This window comes from Meriones unguiculatus, chromosome 10 (assembly GCF_030254825.1).
Source record: "Meriones unguiculatus strain TT.TT164.6M chromosome 10, Bangor_MerUng_6.1, whole genome shotgun sequence".
In the NCBI taxonomy this organism is placed as follows: domain Eukaryota; kingdom Metazoa; phylum Chordata; class Mammalia; order Rodentia; family Muridae; genus Meriones; species Meriones unguiculatus.
This window is the reverse complement of record NC_083358.1, coordinates 100,390,876-100,415,513: the sequence shown is the minus strand read 5'-3', so window position 1 is coordinate 100,415,513 and position 24,638 is coordinate 100,390,876. Positions and strand designations below refer to the sequence as shown.

At 46.2% G+C, this 24,638-nt stretch overlaps 1 protein-coding gene across 3 annotated transcripts in view; it reads right to left on the bottom strand.

Annotated features, from left to right (window-relative positions):
- Positions 1-24,638, bottom strand: part of Cttnbp2nl (CTTNBP2 N-terminal like) — a 45,960-nt gene that overhangs the window by 4,323 nt on the left and 16,999 nt on the right. For all 3 annotated transcript variants that reach the window (XM_021634210.2, XM_060392935.1, XM_060392934.1), the window contains exons 3-5: positions 22,760-22,868; positions 4,625-4,855; positions 1,215-1,322 (exon numbers count right to left, since the gene is read on the bottom strand). In XM_021634210.2, the coding sequence (XP_021489885.1) occupies positions 1,215-1,322; positions 4,625-4,855; positions 22,760-22,858 (438 nt within the window). In that variant the 5' untranslated portion in view covers positions 22,859-22,868. The remainder of the gene's footprint in view (positions 1-1,214; positions 1,323-4,624; positions 4,856-22,759; positions 22,869-24,638) is intronic.

Here is a 24,638-nt window from a genome sequence, read left to right as displayed (position 1 = left end):
GATCATGTAGAGTGCCCATGCTGGCTGCTTTCTGGCGCATGGTATTAGCATGTATTTCATGGTACTTGGGCTAGTTAGTACTTTTGAAATTACGAGAACACCCCACACACTACGATTTAATCTTTTCGTGATGATTTGGGAGGCGTTTGAGCTCCTAACTGCCTCTGGGCGGGCAGTGGGAATATAAAGCACCGCTGTGTTTTAGGCGTGTGGAGAGGACGTAGAATCAGCCAAAACAATTAACGGAACACTGCGGGAGCTAGATCTGGGCATGGATGCTATTGAAAATCAATCTTAAAAGTTCCAGCAATCACGTTCTCTGATCTTAAAAAAAAAAAAAAACCAACACGCACAAATAGTTGCACTTAAATCCCACTTCTGCCGTTGTTTGCATTAGACAAGATCTTACTCCGAGACTCGATCTGAACTTGAACTCTTCCTTCCAAACGCTCGGAGAGGCATGCGCCACCATCCTTGCAGCTACACAAATGTAGTTGTTTGACTGTGTAGCATTATCATACAGACTCTGAATGAGAGGGAACAGGATGAGTGAACCCTTCTCCTCAGGAGATGCATTACTAGATGGAAAAACCAACTCAGTGAGCCATAATCACATTAAAAAAAAAATTTCTTTTAAAGGGTTCAAGTCTATCCTGATCTACATAGAGAGACTGAGAACATAAATTCATACTATAGGGATAAAGCGTTGTTTCAGGTCCTGTCATCTTTGCTTTAGGCATATTGGATTATGACAGGCCAGGTTGTTACTGTAGGTCATGCAACAACAGAAGAGCTTGAAGATCAGAGACCTCTGAAGTATGTGCTATGAATGCCAGTTCCACTGAGCGATCTATGTTTGTCTTAATTTTAAAATTATATGTACTTGTGGGGGTATGTGTACCTGAATTCGGGTGTTACTGTAGATGAGGGGAGAGGACCAGGTCCTCCCGAGTTTGGGTTACAGGCAGGTATGAACCACCTGATGTGGACGTGGGAACCAAATGTGACCCCTCTGCAAAAATCAGTGCATGCCCTTGACCCCTGGACCACCTCTCCAGCCCCAAGCGTTGTGTTTAAAAAAAGAACTGGCAATAGACGTGATGAACACGGACTGCTCTGGCTTCTTCTTAAAGACTCGTAATTCTGCACACTGAAAGTGAACTAAAAAGCGTCATTCCACTCAAATGCCACCACGCTCCCTCTTCCCGAGTCACCTGTTGGGTCAGTCTCTCCCTCTCCTTCTCCAGCATGTAGGTGACGTCATCTCCTTCGGCTGTGTCCTGCGCATGCCTCTGTCTTTCCTCTTCAAGGTCAAGGATCACCTGGAAAGGATTCGAAAGCATTTACTTCCAAGCATCAAGTAATCACACTTACGCCACTCAACACTCGAGAGCTCCAGGTTAAATAAACAAACAAATGAAATCCAGCCGGAGCGGTCAGGGAGCACGCTGTCTAGCAGGGTGAAAGACATCTAAGTTATGTGCTAGAAAACAAGATATTTACTTTTCTGAAGTATGTGCAGAGGAATGCAAACAGAGACAAGAGAGGAACTAATTAGCGGCGGGGGTGGGGTGGGGTTGAGAAGGTTTGAGGGGAGCTGAAGTCTGGGAAATCACATGCAGTTTGGTATGACTACAGGCCTGGGAGTCGGGGTCGCGATGGAGGTGGGGGACGGGACTGGCATCACACATGGCTGAGGCGTCCCTATGGATGCTGCCACTGGAGGCTCCAAAATGGCAGATGAAATTAAACATCAAATCAAACGAGGCACCCTGTGCCCTGCTTGACTAAGAATCCATATTGTTGTACGATCAGGTAAGACGAGAAAGACTCCTATTTCATGCTAAGTGCAAAAGCCTCAGTTATTGGGATCCTAACTGGTGACTTTTCACAGACTCTTAATGACTTGCTCGTTTATCCTGGTGCTCAAGGATCCAAACCAGCTTCAAGAAAAACACAAGTGTAAATGGACATTTCCCGTGTAATTCTGCCCACGCCGGACAATATCCTACATGAGAATTCATTACTCAGCAGCTTCTGTTTCAGAGGTGGCTCAGCTCAGACCTCCTGGGCGAGGCACCGTCTGCTACCTTGATGGCCACTTCTCATGGTTTTGTCTCATAAAAATGTTTAGGAATGAAGAGAAAATTTTCTGACACGGAACCCTACTTTAAAATTTAAAATGAAAAAAACAAAACAAAAACAAAACAAAACAAAACCCAAAACCAAGCATGGTGACACATGCCTATAATCTCAGCATTAGAAGGCAGAGGCAGGATGAGCTTGATGACTGTGAAGTACTCAGCCTGGTCTACACAGTGAGTTCCAAGCTACACAGGGAGATCCAGCCTCAAAAACAAACACCAAAACCAAAACAAAACAAAGCCCCAAGAAAATGAAAATGTATGAGTGTACTTCCTTTTGAGCTTAACAATCTACTAGAAAGGCGGCCATGTTTTCCCTATCTTCTCCTTCGAGAGTCCTTTAAAAGTACAGAAAGGAATGAAAAGACTATTAAGTCTCAGAGACCGGAGACTTTAGTAGGGGAGAAAGTTTTTTAAAAGATGTGTTTTCTCTCTATGTGCGAGAATGTGTGTGAATGCGTGAACCTGAGTGTGGTTGCACACGGAGGCCGGGGGGCATGGCTTCTATGCTGCTGCAGCCACGGGTAGTTGTGAGCTGCCTGATACCGGTGTGCTAGCCCACTGGCGCTCTTCACTCCTCAGGTGTCTCTCCAGGCTCCGGAAGGTGTAAGAGCACTTGGAAGAGGGAGAGGAGGGAGAAGAGCATGAGGACAGGCAGCTCTCGGGTCCGGGAGATGAGTGAGCCATCTCACCCTGCAGGCTCCTCAAGAGCTAGAAGCTGCAAGTGGCAGGGGCCTCAGGGAGAGTCTTAGTTTTCAGGTGAGATAAAGATGCTTCCTTAAGCTGGGTAAGGGAAGCACCTATCCGAAATCCCAGCGCTCAGGAGGGCGAGTCAAAGGTCACCTTCAGCTACATAGTGAGCTCAAGCCTAGGCCGGGCCACAAGAATCCATGTTTCAAAACAGCAAAGATAAAGCTACCTGTGAGTCCTGGGGGCATGGGCAAGGGGAAGAATGGGACTGAAAAACTCTCCTTCCATTGCAAGCAGCATGACCCAATCTGCTCTTCAGATCCTGATCCATCTGAGAGGTGAAATGGGTTCGACACAGTGAAGGGCAGACCCTGGGAATCTTCAGCAAATTCTGGCCATATATAAGCTTACTCTAATTATAAACCTCTGAGTACTAACTGATTACTTGCAAACTTAGCGCCCTGCTTGGGTAGCACACCCAAGGGCAGAGAGGTACTTTGTTGGGGATGGTAGCACACAGCTTCCCATAAGCAAAGGCATCCTTGTGATACAGTGAGAGCCTAGGGCCAGCCTGGGCTACACGAGACCCTGTCGTAAAAAAAAACAAAAAACAAAAAACAAACAAAACAACAACAAAAAAACCAAACAAACAAAACAGGTGAATTACTTGGTTTCAAAAATTTAATGCTACTTAAAACAGTTTACATTGAAACAAGAGTATGTTAAGGGGTTTTCAATTATTTTTAACTTTCTCCTCTCTCTGGTCACCTAGACTGGCAATCAATACTACACTTTCCATGATACCTAAGGCACGACACCTAGTAGGAAAAAAAAATACACTTTTCATAAAAATGTGTGCTATTTTTTATATTCAGGGACCTTGTGGGACATCTGTGACCTCCCCATGGCTAAGGACTCATCCTCTGGACTCAGTGAAGAGAAACAAAGACAGGCAGGAAGGCCCAGCTCGCTGGAGATGACCTTGAGAACAGACTAGTGTCTACTAAGTTTGCTGAGCTCGCTTTTCTGATTAAAATGTCTCCTACAAACCACGGTTGATGCCTATCTGGTAGGTCCAAACTTAAAATGATAGTTTTTTAAAAAATGCAGATTCTTGCCAAATGTGGTGTGCAGGCCAGAATTGGGTGGCGATGACAAGCTGGGGGTTGAATGTATGCACATTGGAGCACAGGCTTGTCCTTCTTACTCAGGAGTACGCGACAGAACCAGAGTGGCTGCCCCCGACCCCAATCCAGTACAGAAAAACTTAAAAGCAAGGCATCAAAGGAAGATGTTTATGGTCTCCCGAGCGTGCAATGAAACGCCAAACTAGAATGAATGAAAACAATCTCCATGCTTGCTTGCATGGTTATAATCAGGTGGATTTATACTCTCTCTTCCCTAAATACCTGCTAATCTTTTTATTTATCACTTAAATAAGCAAACAGAGAACACTCTGTTCAGCCACAGGCTTGCTTAGACTCCAGCTTGTTGCTGAAGTTTGGAAGACTTGAGATCTGGGAAAAAAAAAAATAAGCCAAGTGCTCTGAGTGATGTACCAAGAAGGAATGTCTTCTTCTGTAATGTCTGGCCTGATCCTTAAACTGAACCCGGGCAATAGGGCAATAGTCTGTATTTCCTTTGTGCTCTCCTGTCTTCTGGGTAACTGGTTGGCCTTTCCATACCTGAGAGCTCACCCGTCCCCTCAGATTCCCCAGAACACTGCTGACAGGGCGCGTTTTGCCCTCTGAGCGTTTCCTTAGCACACAGCTGCCCACGGGCGGGCCTACCTTGCGGTGCCTGCTCTCGGCAGCTGCCAGCTGGGACAGCATGCGCTCCTGCGTGTTCTTGCACTGCTTCATCACCACCTTGAGGATGGAGAGGGGGTTTGTGCACACTGGCTGCTTCTCGCTATCATTCTTCTCCTTTAGTGCTTCAAAGTCTCTCTGAAGAGCCATCAGAGGGTCACTGATGTTGTATTTCCCATAGCGTTCTTCGATGAAAGTATCTCTGTGTTGAGCCTGAGAACAAGAAAACAGCAAAGGAACAGAATAGAACCATTAAAGTGAGGAATGTGGTACAGCAGAAGTTACACACCAACCGTGGTAGCATTCGTGAAAAGCTGACTACAAATCAGGCAGAGACAGACAACAACAGGAAGTGGAACAGTGTGATAATACGAGCAAGCAAAGGATTATAGGGAGCTGACCCAGCATCAGACATTGTCCAAAGCAGGTGTGGCTGCATTAACTTATGTACTTTTATAGTGCCATAAAGCAGTGCAAATGAAGAAACCACTGAAAATGGGCTAGTTACTCAGCCAGCCCACTGTCAGAACTGGGACTTAAACCCTGCTAGCCTGGCTCCAAAGTCCCTGTCTTGAAGCTGCAGGCTCACTGCCTCTGAATACGTCTGCCTGTGTTGCCTTCAGGTTTACCTTATCTTCTTTCTGTTAAGGCATTTACATTTCTGAAGTATTAAGCATGATGGCTTTATCAGTTTATATACTTAGAGACAAACAAGGTGCCAGCAGGTAAGTATGGGCAGAGGAGAATCCAGGACTCCTTGTGATCTTAGAAGAGAGAACTTGACTCCATTGTTGATGGTCAAGAGGAAGGAGACACACACAACCATGGCCCTTCTACCTGCTGCCAAATTCTACCCCCGTTTCTTTCTTTTAAGACAGAGTTTCTCTGTGTTGCCCTGGCTGTCCTGGAACTCGCTCTGTAGAGCAGGTTGGCTTGAACTCAGAGATTTGCCTGCCTCTGCCTCCCAAGTGCTATCATTAAAGGCATGCACCACTACTGCCCGGCTTCTACCTCCCTTTCAAATCTCCAATCAGCCTCTACCTTCTTTAGTCTTCTTCAAGTCCCCTTGGCAACCAGACATCTAAGGATCAACAAATGTCTGGAAAAATACTTGAAAGCTTCCTTCTCGTCTTATATCTGCTCAGGAGACCTTTAGGAACCACACGGTACGAGCAACAAGCACTCTATGTAGGGGAACAGAGTGGCATTAGCAGTTTCTACATGGGCTGGGCACGGTGGCACATGATTTTAACCCCAGTACTCAGGAGGCCAACGCAGGTCTCTTTGGGCTTGAGGCCAGGCTGAGCCAGCCTGAAACCCAGCCTCAAAAACAACTAACAAACGAAAGCAACGACAACCAAGCTATTAAGAAAATGCTGGACATGGTGGCACAAGCCCACAATCCCTGCATCGGAGACGCTGAGATGGGGAGATCTGAACTTGAGGTCAGTTTAAGACCCCGTCTCAAAACAAACAAGCTCCTGTTTTACTTCTGGTTTGACTATAGCCATCCTGTAAACACAGAACTGGAGTAGTTCAGTGACATTCACACACTAGAAACAAACTGACTTAAATTGCAAATATTCTTTCTTTTTAAAAATCCCTGTGTGCACTGGTGTATGCAGGTCCCTGTCAGGGGAGGAGGCTGGCCTTGAATTTTGGCTGGATTTACAAGCATGAGCCACCACCACCACACCTGGCCTAAAAGTAAAGTCCTCTCCACTCTTTTCTTTCCTGGAGTCTTCTATAGCTCCCACCCTCCTCACGCTTCTTGTAAGAGCCTGGTTTTATAGCACAAAAGAAACAGAGTAAGTTGGAGTCTTCTTAATTTTATTTCAATGCCTTTTCTTTTCAAACCATCATGGAGAAAGAGGATGGGCGAGCGGCAGCTAGGGCTTTGACTGTGGCCACAGTACAACTGGGGATGGTGCTCAGCTCTGCTGGGAAGCTGCCTGTCAGGTCTGAGTGTATAGTTAGCCAACCCTAAAAACGCGACTTTGAAAATCCACGTGGTGATTATCCTGTGTGATGGGTAAGCATCAGAGTAGGAGCTTCTTGGCTGAAGCCTCAGCTTGAGCACAGTTGTTAAGCTGTCCGTCTGCTGTCTCTAAGGACTTCAGAATGATTCCATAGGCACCTGCACAGTAATTACAGCCCACACCAACAGACGGCTTCAACCTGAAAATGAGGAGCTGTGGATTGACTCCTCAAAGGCTCTAGTCACCCAGCAATTCTACCACAGAGCCAGACACAGAAAAGGTCAGCTCCAAGGCTGTATTTATGATACTAAACACCTGGAAGATGGGAGAAATAGATTTTTCAACCAATTAATGGGCTACACATTTAACTAAAGTAGCAGTAACAAGCAAAACCAAATGCTGAAATTTAAATATGAAAGTTGACTTTTATGGGTGTGTGTGTAATGCATAACAAGCAGCCCCCCATCAGAGCAGCTTAGGTAATGCTCACTTTATCTCAGGTGGCATCTGATGGTCAGGGATCTCGGGGGAGGGGCTAGCTGGGCAGTTCTGGATCGGGATCTCATGAGGGTCTGACTGCCTGGTGCCACGGCTTAAGCGCCAGCTTGCCAGGGCGCAGCATGCAGGCGATCAAGACCAAGGCCTCTGGTGTGCAGCTAAATCTTGGCTGGGAGCATGCAGGGCCCGAGTATCAGGAGGCAGTGCCTCCTGGGGATCCCCCAGAGGGAGGCAGTGCTTCCTGGGGATCCCCCAGAGGCTGCCCACTGACGAGGGCCAAGAGATGCTGCCACTAACATTACATTTCAGGGTAAAATGTGAAGGCTGAACCTGTCAACGACCAGCTGTAGTATTTTAGTGATTTTTGCAGCTAAAAAAAAATAGTACATGGGAGCTGGCCGTGATCTTGGGTTTGAGCTTTAAAGAAATTCAGTAATAAAGATAGAAATCAATTTCCTATTTCAGGATTTTTGCTTCAGGGACAACATCAACTTTAGCTGAGCAGAAACTCCTACACTGTCAGAGAACACGTTGGTCTTTCATTTCAGAGAAAAGGAAAATCATTGGCTTGCTGGACAGACTCGACGACAGAGGTGTTACCGACAGACGGAACACACTGGCTACCTATTACTCATTTATTTTAGCCTCACGGCCTACAGGAAACACACCACTACAGAAAGCTTAAAAATAACATCACAGAATAACCTTGCAGCCTGCCGTACTTAGCCTCCCAAGTCCCAGCTGTGTTATCTCGGACTTCAAAGGAGCCAGGCACTCAGACTAAGCACAAGAGCTGAGTTTCAAGCCAGGCCAGGCCACATAGGAAGTTTTTGTTTCAGCTAGGCATCCGACCCCAGAGAAATAAAGTCGTTTTCTTTCCCACCTTCCTGGTGTAATGTGTGCAGGGATGCAGGAGTGTAGAGGTATATACCAGTCTTGGGCAGGATGTCAGCCACTACATTCTTTGGATAAGAACCAGTTCCAAATCTAAAGCTGAAGACTTAGTCTAGGATGGCTAAGTTGGCAGAGTGCTTGCCTAGCAAGCCTGGAAGCCCCAGGTTCCAACCCCAGCACAGCATAAAATTGGGTGTGGTGGTGCATGTCTACAGTCCCAGTACTAGGGAGGTGAAGGTGGTGGGTCAGAAGTTCAAGGTCATTTTCAGCTGAATATCAAGTTTGGGGCCGGCGGCGCCACATGAGGCTCTGCCTCAAAACAATGCAGCCCAAGCTAACCACTTGGCAGGCAACACAGCTTAACGGTAGAGGTACCTGTTGCCAAGGTTACTGACCTCAAGTTGATCATCGGGATCTATGTGGTAGAGAAGAGCCGACTCCTGTAAGTTCTCCTCTGACCTCTACAAGAGTGCTGTGGCATGTGACCCCACCCATTAAAAAAAAAGTATTTCAACTGCCTTTGAAGTAGGATGAACTTCAAACATTCCCTCAAAGTAATCTTCAGGCACAGACATTTATAAAGCAATTATTTACATAAGGATAGACTGTTATTTATTATTATTTGACTAAAGCATTCTAAATTCTATTCAGGACCAAGGGTGGATTTAATCCAAGCAGCTCTAAGTGTGGCTGCAAGGAGGGCCATCAACACCCAAATTCCAAAGTCTGTGAAAGGTTTTGATGAAACCGAAATGGAGCCTGTCTGTCCTGCTATCCCTTCCCTGATGCAGGTATGTATGCCTTCTGGCCTGGATCCACATCTTCACCTTTCTGATGTAGAGAAGAAAATGTGTACGGGAATTCAACAGAAAAGAAAGAACAGATAAAAGGCAAATACTTCTGAACATAAATTAAGAATTATTTCAAGGTACGTTAAAAACAAGCAAACAAAAAAAAAAAAACTCTACCTTTCCCAGCAGTTTTAGGTTGACAACAACAAAACTGAGCAAGCTAGAGATTTCGCATGCATTCCTGCGGACACAGGCCGAGGCTCTCTGGCTCCTGACCACCGCCCTCTCATCAGAATGGGTCATGGAGCCCGGGACCTCCTAGGCAAGCAGCAAGGCTACAACTCCAGTTCTTATCTTCCTGCCAGGTGATCACACATCCCTCAAGACACAATGAAAGTCAATGACTGCTTGATAGCACACATTAAAAACAGACACTGAGGCTGGGTGGTGGCAGCGGCAGCTTGGGGAGGCAGAGGCAGGTGGATCTCTAAGTTCAGGGCCAGCCTGGTATACAGAACGAGTTCCAGGACAGCCAGGGCCACAAGAGTAACCATGTCTCAAAAAACCAAAACCAACCACAACAACAAACACCAAAACCAAACCAAACTAAAAAGAACTCTCACACTGACCTCAGACTGAAAGAAAATCCAAATGGCTAAGGAGTTCAGTTCAGGGCTGGGGAGATAGCTTAGGCATGAAGACCTGGGTCCAAATCCCCTATACCCATGCAAAAGAGCTGGGGGCGGCCTCCCATGGGCCTGTAGTCCCTGGCACTGGGGGTGTGAGTGGGTGGAGACAGGGGTCTCTGCCAGCTCACCCTGGGTTCAGGGAGTGATCCTGTCCTGGGGAATAAGGGGAGAGTGGCAGGGCACAACACCCACTCACTGCCCTGTTCCCGCGTGTGTGCAGACACCACACAAACATACACACCGTGTCGCCCACATCTCAGTTGAAGCACAGAAGGTTCTTAATCTCAGCAGGAACTTATTCCGTGCCCCTTTTCGGCCAGAACTCTCCCTCTTCCAGGGACAACCCCTCTTCTGAATTCTTTTGTTTGCAACAAGTTTAGTTTTGTCTGTTCCACAGCTTCATCTAAACAGTTTGGCATACTACAATCCTCTCGTATCTGGCCTTTTCTGGTCTCAGTATAATGACGCTTACGCTCATCGGTGCCAGGTCTGTAATCTGTCCTTTTTATTGCGGCACGGTATGCTACTGTGTGAATGTACTGCATTTATTTATTCCCTTGACTGACGTCTGAATCTGCCAAGTTGGGTTCTTCTATGAGTAAGAGCTGTTTGCGGACGACGGGCTTTGCTTCTTTTACTAGTGTTGACAGTTATCTGTCTAGCTGTGGGAATTTCCTGATCATTTTCCAGTGTGGTCTACATCACCTCCCTCGTCAGCACCATGGGAGTGTTTTGGTCTCATCCTTCCAGCATCCGCTACAGTCACGTCATGTTTCAGCAGCGGCTACAGTAGGATCTCATAGTCCTGACTGGTAGCTGTAGGATTTAGCACCCAGCCCCCTTTGTTAAGTGTACATGAGAAAGAGCAAGCACACATGCACACGTGTGAGTACTCATTCACATGCCACGAAGAACATGTGTGCAGGTCAGAGGACAACCTGCAGGAATCAGTTTTCTCTCTCTCTCTCTTTTTTTTTTTTTTTACCACGTGGATCCCAAGAGTGGGCTGAGGTCATCAGGACTGACGACAAGTGCCTTTAGTTCACTGAGCCATTTTGCTGGGTCCCCAAAGTAATTTAAACAACGGCAGCAGAAAGAACAGGGATGCCAACATCCAAATGCTTGTTACCTGAAAGCGGCGTGCTGGGTGTTCCTATCACCAACTGAACCCTAACAATCTCTCTCTCTTTTATTTGCTTGAGACAGGTCTGGCTATGTGGCTCAGGCTAGAACTGACGGCCTCCTGCCTTGGCCTCTCAAGTGCTGGGGACACAGGTGTGCATCACCAAACCACGCCCAGCACAACATTCCTCTTCAATTAGACATCACCACTGTCTCCATTTCTTCTAGAAGAAGATATTAAATAGCAGCATGCAACTTTCTCAAAGTCACCAAGCTAATTCATGGCAGGAGGAAGCGGCACTGGCCATGTCGGGTGGTAAGCTGACGCTCTCAGAACTTAGCAGGAATGAGCTTGATTAGGCTCTCCTGGTGAATACCGGCACAGGTGGAAGTCTGCAGAGCAGAGAGCAACCGCTGGGCTCTTCTCAGGCCCTCTTCCCTGCCTAAAAACCAGAAGGGAAACCGCTGCGGGGCGCTGAGAGCACTGAGGGTTATTTCAAGCACATTCCTCTTGTGTTACAAGTGTGTGTGTTCCCTCATGTCACAGTGCAAAATCTACTTGCTACTATGTCTCACTGGAACAGGATGACGCCTCTAAAAAGTCTGACTCCTGACTCTGCTTTTCAAGAATTTAAGGTAAAAGAAATATATGCATTTTAATGTAAAAAGCTACAACATTACTATTTTTATTTTCAACTAACAAGTATTATGAAAGTCTACAAACTAGAAGATTTGGCTAGAGATACTATATACAATATACAAAAGAAAAAAAAACACAAAATAAATAACCAAACTATCCAGGAGTCTAGAAACAGTTCCCAGTACACAAACGTTGCATATATTTATTGATTACTTCATGTCTGCTGGGCAGTGCGGATGCTGTGATGTGTGTGGTGATGGAGGGAGACAGATTTGACCACGTGAGACACAGTTTTAGGAATATGACAGACTCAATATCAGCAAGGGGCAGCTGGCCTCTGCCTGTTTAATATTTTCTAAACAGCACCACTCCTGTTTAGAGGAATACCAAGTCTGGTTTATTTGATCAGAATCTTCTAAAACACAGACTTTAAACTCGTAAGGAATAGGAAGGAAAAGGCCAACCCTGGAAGTGGGTGGTTCTGGCAGATGAATGGTACAATCAGTGACTTAATGAATCACAGGAAATACGGCAAAGCTGGTGGTGATGAGGCACATGACCCCTACCTCCTTCTGGGGTGATACACGGTGGGACTAACCCACAGACTCTGTGTGACACCAGAAGTTAATCCTATGAACCGGAAAACCGTCCTACGAGAAACGTACGCAGGCTCTCTTACCGTGTACTGAAAAGGCAGGACTCGGGCACTATCGGCACTTGCAGCCTGGGTTTGATCCCTAAGAAAGAACTGACTCCCGAAAGTGGTCCTCTGTCCTCTGACCAATTCCCACCTGTACTGGCCAAGCCGTGTTGAGTGTGTGTGCATGATTTACGAGTCCTAGTTCAGACAAATTGTAGTTAAAGCCAGGTGTGGTGGCACGCACCTTTAATCCCAGCACTCGAGACCAGGTATTTTTCTTTGAGTTCCAGGCCGGCCAACCCTACATAGTGAGACCCTGCCTCAAAATAAATAAATGGGTAGACAGACAGACAAATAAATAAATAAATAAGATTGCAGCCATGACCCGACTCAGAGCCGCAGTTTCAATCGTCCCTTCTCAGTCACCCAAGGCGCTTCCTTCCCCTCAGGTGCACTCAGTGAGCTTCTTTTTCAGTGCTGCTGACTACCTGTGCCAAGCACACTCAGAGCTACAGGCCTGTGTGAGCTCCGGTTAAAAGAAGAATTTATTTTTATTGTGTGTATGTGTCTTTGTCTGTACACATGGGTGCGTCCTCCAGGAGGCGCCGTGGGGCTGGAGCTACAGGCAGTTGTAGTGCGTGTGAGTTGTGGGTGTTGGGAATTGAACTTGAGTCCTCTGGAAGAGCTGTATGTGCACTAACTGCTGACCTGTCTCTCCAGCCTGAAGTTAGTGTTAACTTTTGTTTTGGATTTATTTGTATGTATGTGTGTACAAATAAATTAAAAATAAAATTAGTAAAACAAATTAAAGTAGTATTAGTTTGGAAAATAGAGAAAAGGAAGATGATGAGCACTTTTAAAAGCTAGCCATAAAAACAAACAAACAAACAAGCAAACAACCCCAAAACCTTGAGAAACAAATCCCCAGTTGGGCAGGGTGGTCCACGCCTTTAATCCCAGCCCTGGGGAGGCAGGGACAGAAGGATCTCTGTGGGCTTGGTCTACAAACTGAGTTCCAGGACAGAGAGAGCTACAAAGTGAGTCTGTCTCAAACCACTCCTCATCCACCAAGTTCCCAACAAAAACAAAACCTACAGGAGAAACGGGGTAGGTAAATGCATTCTAAAAGAGAGTAGAGTATCAGACAGATGCGCATAAGAGCCCTCAGCTGCACATCTGGGAAATATATTTTCTCTAAGTACTTAGAAGGTAGGGACAAACAGCACTGCACTGTTTAATACTGAAGCTTAATGCTGGAGAGGGAGAGGGCCTTGCCTAGCACTGGTGAAGTCTTGGGTTTGATCTCACCATGGGGGAGACAGGGGAGGGACTCCGGGCTTTTATTTTTCTTCTGAGGCAAAGCTCTCACTATTACCCAGTGGGGGAATGCAGATGATTACAGCTCACCCTAATAAGAATGGATACCAAGACAAAATGAAAACTAAAATGGGGTCTGGGCTGGAAAGAAGGCTCAGGCTGCTCTTCTGGAGGATCTGAATTCTACTCCCAGCACCCACATGACAGCTTACAACCTCCCAGTTCCAGGGGATCTGACACCTCTGGCCTCCATGGCCCTGCACACATGTGGTGCACAGACATATGTATGCGAAACACCCATACACATACAAGAAAAACAATTTTTATTAAAAAAAACAAAATATGAAAATTTGTTTCATTTTATGAATACAGCCAGTGGACAAAGGTGCACGGCCAGTCATGTGGTATCCTTTACACAAATATGAACGCAAACACAAAGCCATGACTTCCTGTCTAAAGAACAAGCTGTTCCCGGAGATGTAAATAATGTGAGTGGATGGGAATTATCAACAGTGGAAGTTATGAAACTACGTCATTAGAGTTATGCCTCTCTTCTAAAAACATTAATAAATGGTATCAATTTTTGAAAACTGGAAATATTTAAATAAGACTGAAAAGGCCTGAACTCACTCTTCATGTGACAAATACTTTTGAGAACTTCTGACAATCTCGATACTGGATACTGGGCTTGCAGAGTTAGAGATGATTAAGTAGCAGCTCTCCACGGAACTGACACTTAACGGAGGGGGGTGTGTGTGTGTGTATGTGGTGGAGGTTTACACACAAAATAGAAAGATCCTTGTAATATACAATGCTTACCAGAATTAACAAATTTCCACATTAATACCCAGTGAGGACAACCAGAAAAATCACATTAAGTGCATTCAGGTTTTAAAAAAAATATGTTGGGGTGCTCAGTGGCTAAGCCTGCTCCCTGCTGGTTCCCAGCATGCACACCACACAACTCACTTGCAGCTCCATTTCCAACACAAACAGACACAATAAACAAACAAACAAACAAATGCAATTTTATAAAACAAACAAACGAAAATTCTCCCGAATGCAAGCAACCCATGAAACAAAACAAAACCATCCCCAAAGTCTAGAGGGCGGCTCAAGGGTATTTCATTTAAGAGGCATGTGGAAGAAAGAAAACATGGGCCTGAGAAGGATTAAGACAAGAGTGTCAATGACACCAAGCAAAGGGAAGTTTAAAAAGTAAGGTGAGGGGCTGGAGAGATGGCTCAGCGGTTAAGAGCATTGGCTGCTCTTCCAGAAGACCCAGGTTCGATTCCTAATAGCCACATGGTGGTTCACAACTGTACTTCACAGAATCTAATGCTCTCTTCCGGCCTACACCGGTAGAGGAAATGCTTCCAAGTGGTATACAAGCATAGGTGCTGGCAAAACACCACACACATTAAAAAAAAAAAAAAAAGTAACATGGTCTACAGTCCCAGGACTTGACACTGGTGTCAGTCTCCCCCCCCCCCCCCCCCCCGCAACAAAAGCAACGTATTTATTAGAAAAGGTCATTAAGGGCTGGTACAATGTTTGCCTATGTATTGTCTAGGTTCTGGGTCCAGTCCTCAACACGGGGGTGGGGCTGGGGCATCAGAAACTACATGCGCTTTCAGCAGGTGGAATTTAAATGGAGTGATAGAGGTAAAAAGTAAATGAGAAATGCAAGGACCGGGAGGCAGAGTACAAACGACGCCGTACCGGAGGAGATGAAGGCCGGCCGGCGTGGCACGCACAGTGAAAACCCTGCACCCGGGACTGTTCCGCAGGGGGGTTCACCAGGTTCTGCTGCTTTACCTTCCCGACGGGCTGTGTTAAACAGGGGTGCCAGGAACATCTTCAGGTGTAAATGAAAGAGCAGTTTGTAGCAGAGCTATTTCCTCCTTCCTTCCTTTAAAAAATGCTAATGTTTCTATCCACACGCTCGTGTGTATATCTGCATAAATACATGCCACTCCCATGTGGGTGCCTGAGGCGTCCAGAAGAGGGTGTTGGATCTGGAGCTGGAGTTACAAGTGGTTGTGAGCTACTTACTGTGGGTGCTGGGAACTGATCTCAGGTCCATGAAAGAGCACTAGGTATACTGAACCGCTGACTCATCTCTCTCGTTCCCTAGAAGTGTCTAGCTTTTTTTTTTTAAGAAAATTTATTTATTATTAGTGTGTGTGAGCGCGTGTGTGTGTGTGTGTGCGTGTGTGTGTGTGTGTGTGCGCGCAACCATGCTTTGCTGTGGGTGTGGAGGTCAGGACAACTTTGTGAGCTGGTTTATTCCTTTGTCTTTGACGTGGGATCTGAGAACCGAGCTCAGGTCAGCAGACTTGCATCACTGGGCAGCGAGCACCTTTGCCTGCTGAGAACCATCATCCTCAGTGGCCCTGTCTGTTCCAATCAGTAAAACTCCCAATGCATTCTCCAAGTGTCTCTTTTCCAAACAACTGTCAGCAAGTGGACAAGATGGCTTCCCCCTGTACTAATTTCTACAACTGGCTGAATCAATATGCTGCACGACAGACCGCAGGTTTTACTTTAAGGTAAAACTTCCATAGTTTCCCTTGCTTCCCTCTACAGCAGCAGCTAGAAATAACCTCTGATAAGACCTAAATCACGAGGCCAACTCAGGCAACACAATGACAGGAAGTCAAAATAAAAGGAATAAGCTGCTTCCTTTTTTTTTTTTTTTTATCTCTCTTAGTTTCAGGTTGAGTGGCTGTAATAAAAGCGCAGAGCACGCTGTGGGCTCCCCGACTGCCTGTTCTGGAAAGAAGAGTCACTGCACAAGCAGACCCCTCCCTTCCTGCAAGCCACACTCCCCACCCCCGTCACATACACAGATCCCAGAGTCCACGGGAGACGTCAGCCAGATGAGAAACTCGGCGGCACCTGTAATTACCCCTCACACAATTCACAGCAGGAGCGACAAGTCCCGGAAAGCTGTCTAGCGAGCCGCTGACACCGTGTAATTACTTTTAAGAGCTAGCTGATACAGAGGAGGTTCAATGTCTTCAGGAATGAAATTCAGATGTCTTATCACTTAAGAACACAGGCTTCTTGTTTTCTAAACACCCAGCTTATGAACAATCACCCACACGAATGGCCTTTCCCCTTTCTGCGGCTCTTTCCTGCCAGGGCATCCCACTGGTACTTCCTCCCACCTCCCACTAACTCATTCCTCCTCGGGTGGATGGCGTGAGGAGCTCCTACGGGAATGAGCCGAGGGGGAGAACGGGGAGGCTCCGGGAGGTTTCACCGGTTCCAGCTCTGTATTTTTTCTCTGTTATGGCTCTGTTTCCACATACTGCAGCGTGGACAGTGTTCGTTATGACGCTCAAAGATCATTTCCTTAGTAGTTTGGAGGTACTCCACTCTATGATTATATCTTGATTTTCTTGACCAGACCCCACTAGGAGACGCTAGGCTTTTTCTAGCACTTCTGTTGCTAGGAATCCTGCTGCTGGGAACAGCTTTTCTTGCAACTTAGGAGGTTGAAGTGGGAGGAGGGTGAACTTCAGTCAGACTATCTCAAAAACCAAGAAAGTAAATACTGATTATATCTGAATAATCAGTGAAAATTAAAGTTGAAACAAGAAACCTGGTGATGGCGGCGCACATCTTTAATCCCAGCACCTGGGAGGCAGAAGCAGGCAGATCTCTGAGTTTGAGGTCAGTGAGCCTGGCTTAGAGAATAAGTCGTGAGTTCCAGGACAGCAAGGGCTACACAGTGAGAACCTGTTAAAAGAGAGAGAGAGAGAGAGAGAGAGAGAGAGAGAGAGAGAGAGAGAGAGAGAGAGAGCACGCACACACGTGCAAGAGAGAAACAAGAAAGAAAGGAGAAGCCTGGTGTTGGGGCTGGCCCCTGTGGCTGAGGCAGGACGGCCCGGAGTTCCAAGCTAGCCTGGGTTACAGGGTCTCCAATAATAAGGATGAAACTGAGGTGAGTTCTGACACACCTGGTACAGTGGCTAAAATAAAAAAGTTGGCTGTACCAAACGCTGGTAAAGCTGTCAAGTTATGAGGACTCAACACATATCACACTGGAAAATTACTTTGACAATGTCTTCAAAACTTAAATGTATCTGGCATGGCGGCTAATGTAATCCCAGCATTTACAATGTTCTCTCTCTCTCTCTCTCATTAATATATACACCAATCATTAAAAACAGTCATTGCATCCCTAGGTATCTAACCAAAAGAACGAAAACCAGGTGTCCGTACAAAGCCTTGTATAGGTAAGTGTTCACAGTGGCTTTAACACAGAGCTAGAGATAGCGCAGATACTAGCATGAATGGCTACAACACCCCATGCTGTATGCAGGCAGCAGGGCACCATTCAGCCATACAAGACATCAACCATCAACACATACAGAGTCATAAACGACACATATACAATCACACGCATAGTAACAGGCTGCCTCCAAGTTCTCATCTTCATGTGTGTGGGTTAGGGCGCCTCTCAGCCACCATCACAGAAGCTTCTTTTGCAGAGCACGGCAGTCAATACAGAGACCAACTCTGGCCAACGTGCAGAGACTAAGGGAGACTGTGGCATGCTCAGCTAAACGGGACGTCTATGGAAAAGGGCCTGGGAAGTCTTTAAGAGACAGAGTAACGGTAATGAACGTGTACAGAGAAACTGTCGCTGCTGAACATGGCAGAACACCTGTTACACATGTGAACTCACGGGGCCAGGGTCTGCATGCTTAAGACCCACACGAGACTGAGCCAGAAGCCAGTCCAAGCCCAAGTGTGGATGTGTGAGGGGCTCATGAAGCCCACCCCTAGCTGAGAAGCTGTTGACAACTGATGGCCGATGGGGGGTAGGGGCTTTTCCAGGAATGTGGCCTAGGCTCCAGTAGGTAGTCCTGTGGCCACGCACATACAGTCAGTACTACGTGCACTAAGTGGGTTTTAAAACAAAGCACAGGAACCTTTGAGAAAAAAGTGGTAGGGGCAGACAACAGGGAAACTGGAGGGGAGAGAACCAGGGGGATTTGATCAAAACAAGTCACTTACATATATATGTATACATAAAACCCTCAAACAGTTAAATAATGATGTAGCTGAAGAAGTCTACTCTCCCACAAAGAGAATATATTCAGTTTGATTCTGTAAAACCACGATGTAACATGTCTGGGGACAGAAAGCAGACCAGGGACTCAGGAGCAGGGCTGGGAAGGTTAGGCAGGGTGGATTAAAAGGATACACAGATCTTAGGGGTGGTGGACACCTGTCCCTGTGACTGTGGAAATGGCCTCACAGGGTTCATACATCAAAACAGCCCAGAGCACACTTGTGACCCCAGCACTCTGATGGATGGCTCTGAAGCTCAAGGCCAGCTAGACTGTCTCAAAAGTGAAAAATGTGGAGGGGCTTGGGTCGGAGAGCTATAACAGACCATCTGTTCCAAGCCACAAAGTCAACCCTAACGTCTGTCAGCTGTTCCAAAAGACATAATTTGGCTATCAGGGCAGGGATGGAGTAATTCCCAACAAGCACTAGGTGATGACAGGGAACGCCATTGAACAGTAAAAGCTCTTATCTCCCTTGCAGAGGACAGCATTCCATCAGCCTGCTCGCTTCATGAGCATAGTTTGGTCCTAAACCAATGAACTTTGTAGCTCAGACTGTAATGATGGTAACCGCTGGTAAAGCAGTAAACACCTGTCTAGTATCTCTCTCATTTTTCATCCGGACAAGAGTCACAACATTTGTGTTTGTGTACATATGTGCTTGTGTACGCACGTGTGTGCTAAAGACGGACGGCAGATGTCTTCCTTGATTATTTTCCATCTTGTTCTGAGATAGAGACTATGTGGATACAGCTAAGGGTGGTTTTGCAGCAGAGGAAGACTCGTGGGTGGAATGAAGAGCGCGCCCAGTAAAAGCAAAGCATGGGCTCTAAAGTTGCTTGGCAGTCAATTCTGTTTCTCTGTGTAAGAACCCAGGTTGTCCTGCACTCACTTTGTAGACCAGGCTGCTCCTGAACTCTGCCTGATTCTTCCTCCCAAGTGCTATGACCAGAGGTGTGTGCCACTATGCCTAGCTGTTTCCAGATTTTTTTAGATGGCTACTGAGCTCAGTCCCTTGTCGTCCTCTGCGGCAGGCTCAGACCCCTCAGCAAGCCACTTTTAGATCTGCATGGCATGACGGAATTGGGCTTTCCTGCTGCGCTGTGTAGCTCTGCCCCCGCTTCTGAGCAATGTAAGTTTTCTTCTACCCTTGAGGGGGCTCCTATAGTATTCCCAATCAAAATAAAAATTTATGTGACTTCCACAAAGATTGTTTTCCCCTGACACATGCCTCTAGAGTAGAAAAACAGGTTTATATAAGGTTCAATTAGGGCCAAATACAGTATAAATGTTCTCAATAACCACTAATGCTCACATACAGGAAAATTGGACACTACATTGTAGAAACACCACCTTTCATGGTCTTACTGCAACAGACAAGGGCAGGGTGGCTTTTCTGGGGGCAGGAGAAGCTCAGCACCTGGAGGCTAGAGGAGGTGCAGTGCGATCTGGCCCGTGGCAACAACTCTGGAGAATGAATAAAGCTCTTTTATAATCCCACCTCCACAGTTGGATCCCCTTGATGAACGGTAGGAAGTTTATAATCTTTCCCTAAAGAAACAAAACCTGCCGATGTGACCTGATATTCACCGAGAAGCAACAGGCAGACATATGGTTTTTGTTCAGAAAACAAAAACTTAAAACAGTTAAGTAGAAAAAGATTTCCCTTCCTCTTTCAAAGCAAACAGAACAGACCAATCAAAGCTCTTTAAGACAAAGACCAAGCTCGACATGATCTGGAACACAACTTTACTCCCAGCACTTGGGAGGCAGAGGCAGAAAGATCTCTTTGAGGCCCGAGGTCCAGGACGGACGCTCTGTGTCAAACCGTAGGGGTGGGAGGGAGTAGCCTGGAGAGATAAGAGATGGCTCAGTGGTTAACTGGGCACATTGTTCTTACAGAGGACCCAAGTTTGGTTCCCAGCATCCTTTTCAGACAGCTCACAATGACCTGTAGCCCCAGCTGGAAGGGATCCAATGCCTCTGGCCTCCCAGAGAACCTCCACTCATTTGTATGTGCTCATGCACACAAGCACATAATTAAGAATAAAACAAATCTTAAAACAACCACAACAAAGACCAAAGCCTTTCAACTCACTGAGTATGAATTAGGAACTAATAAGAAAAAGAAAAACATTGTTAGTCCAAAAGTCCAACAGGTATTTGTTGCTGAGCAAAGACTGTAAGGAAATAACATCTTCGTATTGTTACAGAACCCAGAACCCAACACACACACACACACACACACACACACACACACACACACTGAGATTTCTTTTTAATGTAAAGAATCTGGCTGGAGAGATGGTGTAGTGGTGGCTCACAACTGTCTGTAACTCCAGCTACAGGGAACTCCAGGTTCCAGGAGGGAACCTGGTTCCCTCCTCTGGCTTCCCAGGACCCAAGTACACACAAGTATGCATACATACATGAAGGCAAAACACCCAAACACGTCAGTAAAAATAAATCCAAAAGAGCAACAACGAGAATCTCGGTGAGGCTGAGATGACTCCAACCCCAACTGTGAGGCACTCTGTGCCAGCAGATGTTTAAAGCTGCGTGTCTGTGGCAGAACCTGACTGGACGGGGGCTGAGCTTATCACCTACAGGCCACAAATAGGCTCAGTCCAACACTTGGCCAGATCCTGAATGCCACGGGCCATCAACACAGCTCCCTTGCACAGCTCCTGTTTCTCTGGTTCTTTTCAACTCCTCAGACGACTCCTATGATAAATAGAACTAGATGCGTGCAGAAAAAAACATTGCGAGACCCGTATAACAGCAGCCAAGACAGCCTGGGGCAGAGTACAGAGAACCGTCTTTGCTGACTCCAGACACTTGTCTTCACGTACTGTGGCAGTCTTTAAGGCGACGCGTCACAACGGCTGTCATTTTATTTGTTCAACAAATATTTGGTGCTAGGGATGTGGCTTAGTGATTAAACATGTATCCAGCATGGCCACAGGCCTGAGTTAATCTTCAACAACAACAATATTTACCGAGGATCTACATCAGGCTCTGTTGGGCTTAGGGGGGAGGGAACAGCGAAGTGATGCTTGCAGCAGGTCGTGCGCTCCGACCTCTCGGGCTGAGGAAACTGTCAAAGCAGAAGGCATGCTCTCAGGGCACACTGGCTCTTTTCCTTTACGGGCGTCGCCTCCCCCATCAGTTCCGAGGGGATGAAGGCAAATGAAGAGCAGGGGCCGGAAAACAGGAGCAGCAACAGGTCCCATGAGGGTTAAAAATGGGCTCTAACCATCCGTCCCTGGTGCTTTCTCTGTTCTTATCATTGTCAGAAAAGCAAGAAATAGCAAGGTGTCCTGAGGGAAGTCTAACTAGTAAAGCTGGTCTTTTTAGCCAGCACTGAAAGAAATCAACTAGCATCACTCTAAATGTGACAATTACAGAAACGATGGGTTTGGATGCTTTGTTTTACTTAATTGCACTTTGTTGTAGGGATTCATGTGTTTCAGCAGGCTCAAATTTCACCTTTTTTTTTTGGTTATTGTCTTTTGAGAATATCACCTATCTGAAAAGTCTTTTCTCTTCCTATCTAAATCTGCTCAGACAGAAAGGGAAAAATCCCTGTAAAAAGCTCTAACCTAGAGGAGTTGTGTCTTTTTAAAGGCTTTGCAGTGTTTCCAATAAACCAACCTGTCCCACTAACACACCTCTCCCATCCTTTTAACAGATAACAGAGTAGGTAACAAAAGAATTTTGTTGTTGTTTTTGAGACAGGGTTTTCTCTGTGTAACCCTGGCTGTCCTGGAACTCACTCTGGAGTCCAGGCTGTCCTTGAACTCAGAGATCTGCCTGTCTCTGCCTCCCTGTTAAAGGTGTGCACCACCACACCAGGGCGAACAACTGAATTTGTAATTGTGTTGGTGGCACACATAGGTTTATGGAAACCTTGATGTCCTGGACATTATACCTTGAACTTTGGTATATGAATACACACACACACATAATATATATGTATGTATACACATACATATCTATATATACATTATAAAGTAGATCTCAGCAAGTTCTCAAAAAGTCAGCATTTCAAAACACAGCCGAAATACAGTAATGATACAAGGTTCAAGGTTTAGAAACCTTGTAGAGACTAAAGGAGCTATTCTGAGGGCAGAAAAGTGTCGATGCCATTTTTCCCCCTCTTGGTTTGTTTCTTGACACAAGATCTATGTAGCCTTGGCTGAGCTGTAAACTGCTATGTAGACCAACACGGACTCAAACTCAGTGAGATCCACCTGTCTCTGCCTCCCAAGCGCTGGAATTAAAGGTGCGTGCCACATTAGACCCAAAATTCTTGCCACTTAGGCAGGTGCCTAAAGGAACTGTCAATATGTCCCACTGCTACTTCAACAGTTACAGCAACACCCTCTTAAAGTAAAGAGAGAAATGACTCCCAACACAGGACAGCCAATCAGTCAAAACCAGCCAGTCTCTACACATACCTTTAACGCTTCTATCACAAGGTCCCTTGCTTCAAGTTCTCCTTCAAGAATACTGAACAGTGTCAGGAGTTCAGGCTTGCTGAGTTTTTCCAGATTCATCCTGAAAGTCCTAAACAAAGGCAACAATCTTGATCAGAGCAAAGGCAAAAGATAACGAGGCCCAAGAGCAAAATGTACAGTATGAAACCCTAAGCGCTGCAATTCAAATCAATTTCCGATGTTACTCATAAACTGAGCAGGAAGAGAAAATTAAAATACACCATAGATTATTGATCCCATCACCAAGATTAATTACTCATCATCTTCTCCAGGCTGGTTTGCAACCCGGGTCTCAGAAAGGATTAGGAGCTAATTTTGTCTGCTGGAGCCTGAGGTAGAACTGAGTTCCACTGGGCACCGTTTCACTAAAGAACCACTGGACCACCTGCGGGACATAACCGAGTGCCTCGCCGCGCCTCTCCAGTGCGTTTCCCTCCTCCTTTAGGTCAGCTTTCTTAGCTTTGTCTCCTTTCTCTCTGCTCACTCTTTCCCTTCGGTGCCTCCACACAGTTACGGCTGGCCTTGAATTTACACAATCTTCCTGCTTCGGCTTCCCGAGTCCTAGAACTGCAGGGATGCGCCGCCATCACACTTGGCCCTGTTATTAGCTTGATACTGGCTCTGGCAGGTGAGATGAAATCTCAGTGCATTCATCTGCCAGCTGAGGATAGCAATCCCCCCCTTTTTTTCATGTTTATTGGCCATTTGCACTTCTTCTTTTGAAAAGTGTCTGTTTCATTACCTCACTTATGGATGAGGTGGTTTTGGCTTTAGTTATCTTTATTTTACACCTATTTACTTCTGTGGGTTGGGTGTGTATGCGTACACACACATGTACCATGGCATACGCATGGAGGTCAGAGGACAGCCTGTGAGGGCTGGGTCTCATTCCACTATGCAGGTTGCAGTGATCCAGCTCAGGCTGCCGGGCTTGGAAGGACGCTCCTTTTTACCCTCTGAGCTCTCTTGCCGGCCCAAGTTCTTGTACTTTAACATTACTCTTCAGTCATGTGCAGCTGGTGAAGTTTTCTCCCGTTGTAGCTGTCTCTTTTACTTGCTTCCTTTGCTGAGTAAACTTTCTAACTTCACACCATCCCATCTGGGAGTTACTGGTTTACTTCCTGAGCTAACCAGAGTCCTCAGAAATGCCTGTAGCTTGCAATGCTCCCTCTACTCGTTTTAGGTCTATACACTGAGGTCTTTGATGCACCCTATTCAACTGACTCTGGACAGGGTCAGCTAGTTCGCCTAGCACCATTTCTTGAGGAGGATGTCTTTTCTCCAACGTCTGTCTTTGGCATTAAAGCGGCCACAGGGGTGTGGTTTTATATCCGGGCTCTCTATTCTCTTCCTTGAGCCACATGTTAGTGGCTTGTAGCATGCCATTTTTATTACTGTGGCTCTCTAGTGTGACTGAGTCCTACGGTACAGGTATACAGTGTGTTGCTGTCTAGCTGGAGGCACTGTGACAGCTCCGGCATTACTCTTTTCACTCGGGGTTGCCGGGCTGTTCCAGGTCAACGTAGGTACCGTTGCTTTTCCTATTTACACAGTGAGGACTGTTACTGGAATCTGGATGGGGACTGCAATGACTCTGCACATTGCTTTTAATAAGAAAATTATTTTCATGGTATTAATTCTCCTGACCCATGAATACAGAAGATCTTCCCATCTTCCGGAGTTTTCTTCAATTCTTCCTCTCTGTTCTCAAGTTTCCACTGTAGAGGTCGTTTACTTCCTGGTTAGGTTTATTCCTAGGCATTTTAGTTTGTACTTATTTTTTTGAAACTACCGTGAACAGGACTGCTTTGCTGAGTCCCTCCTCATGGCGTTTGCTACT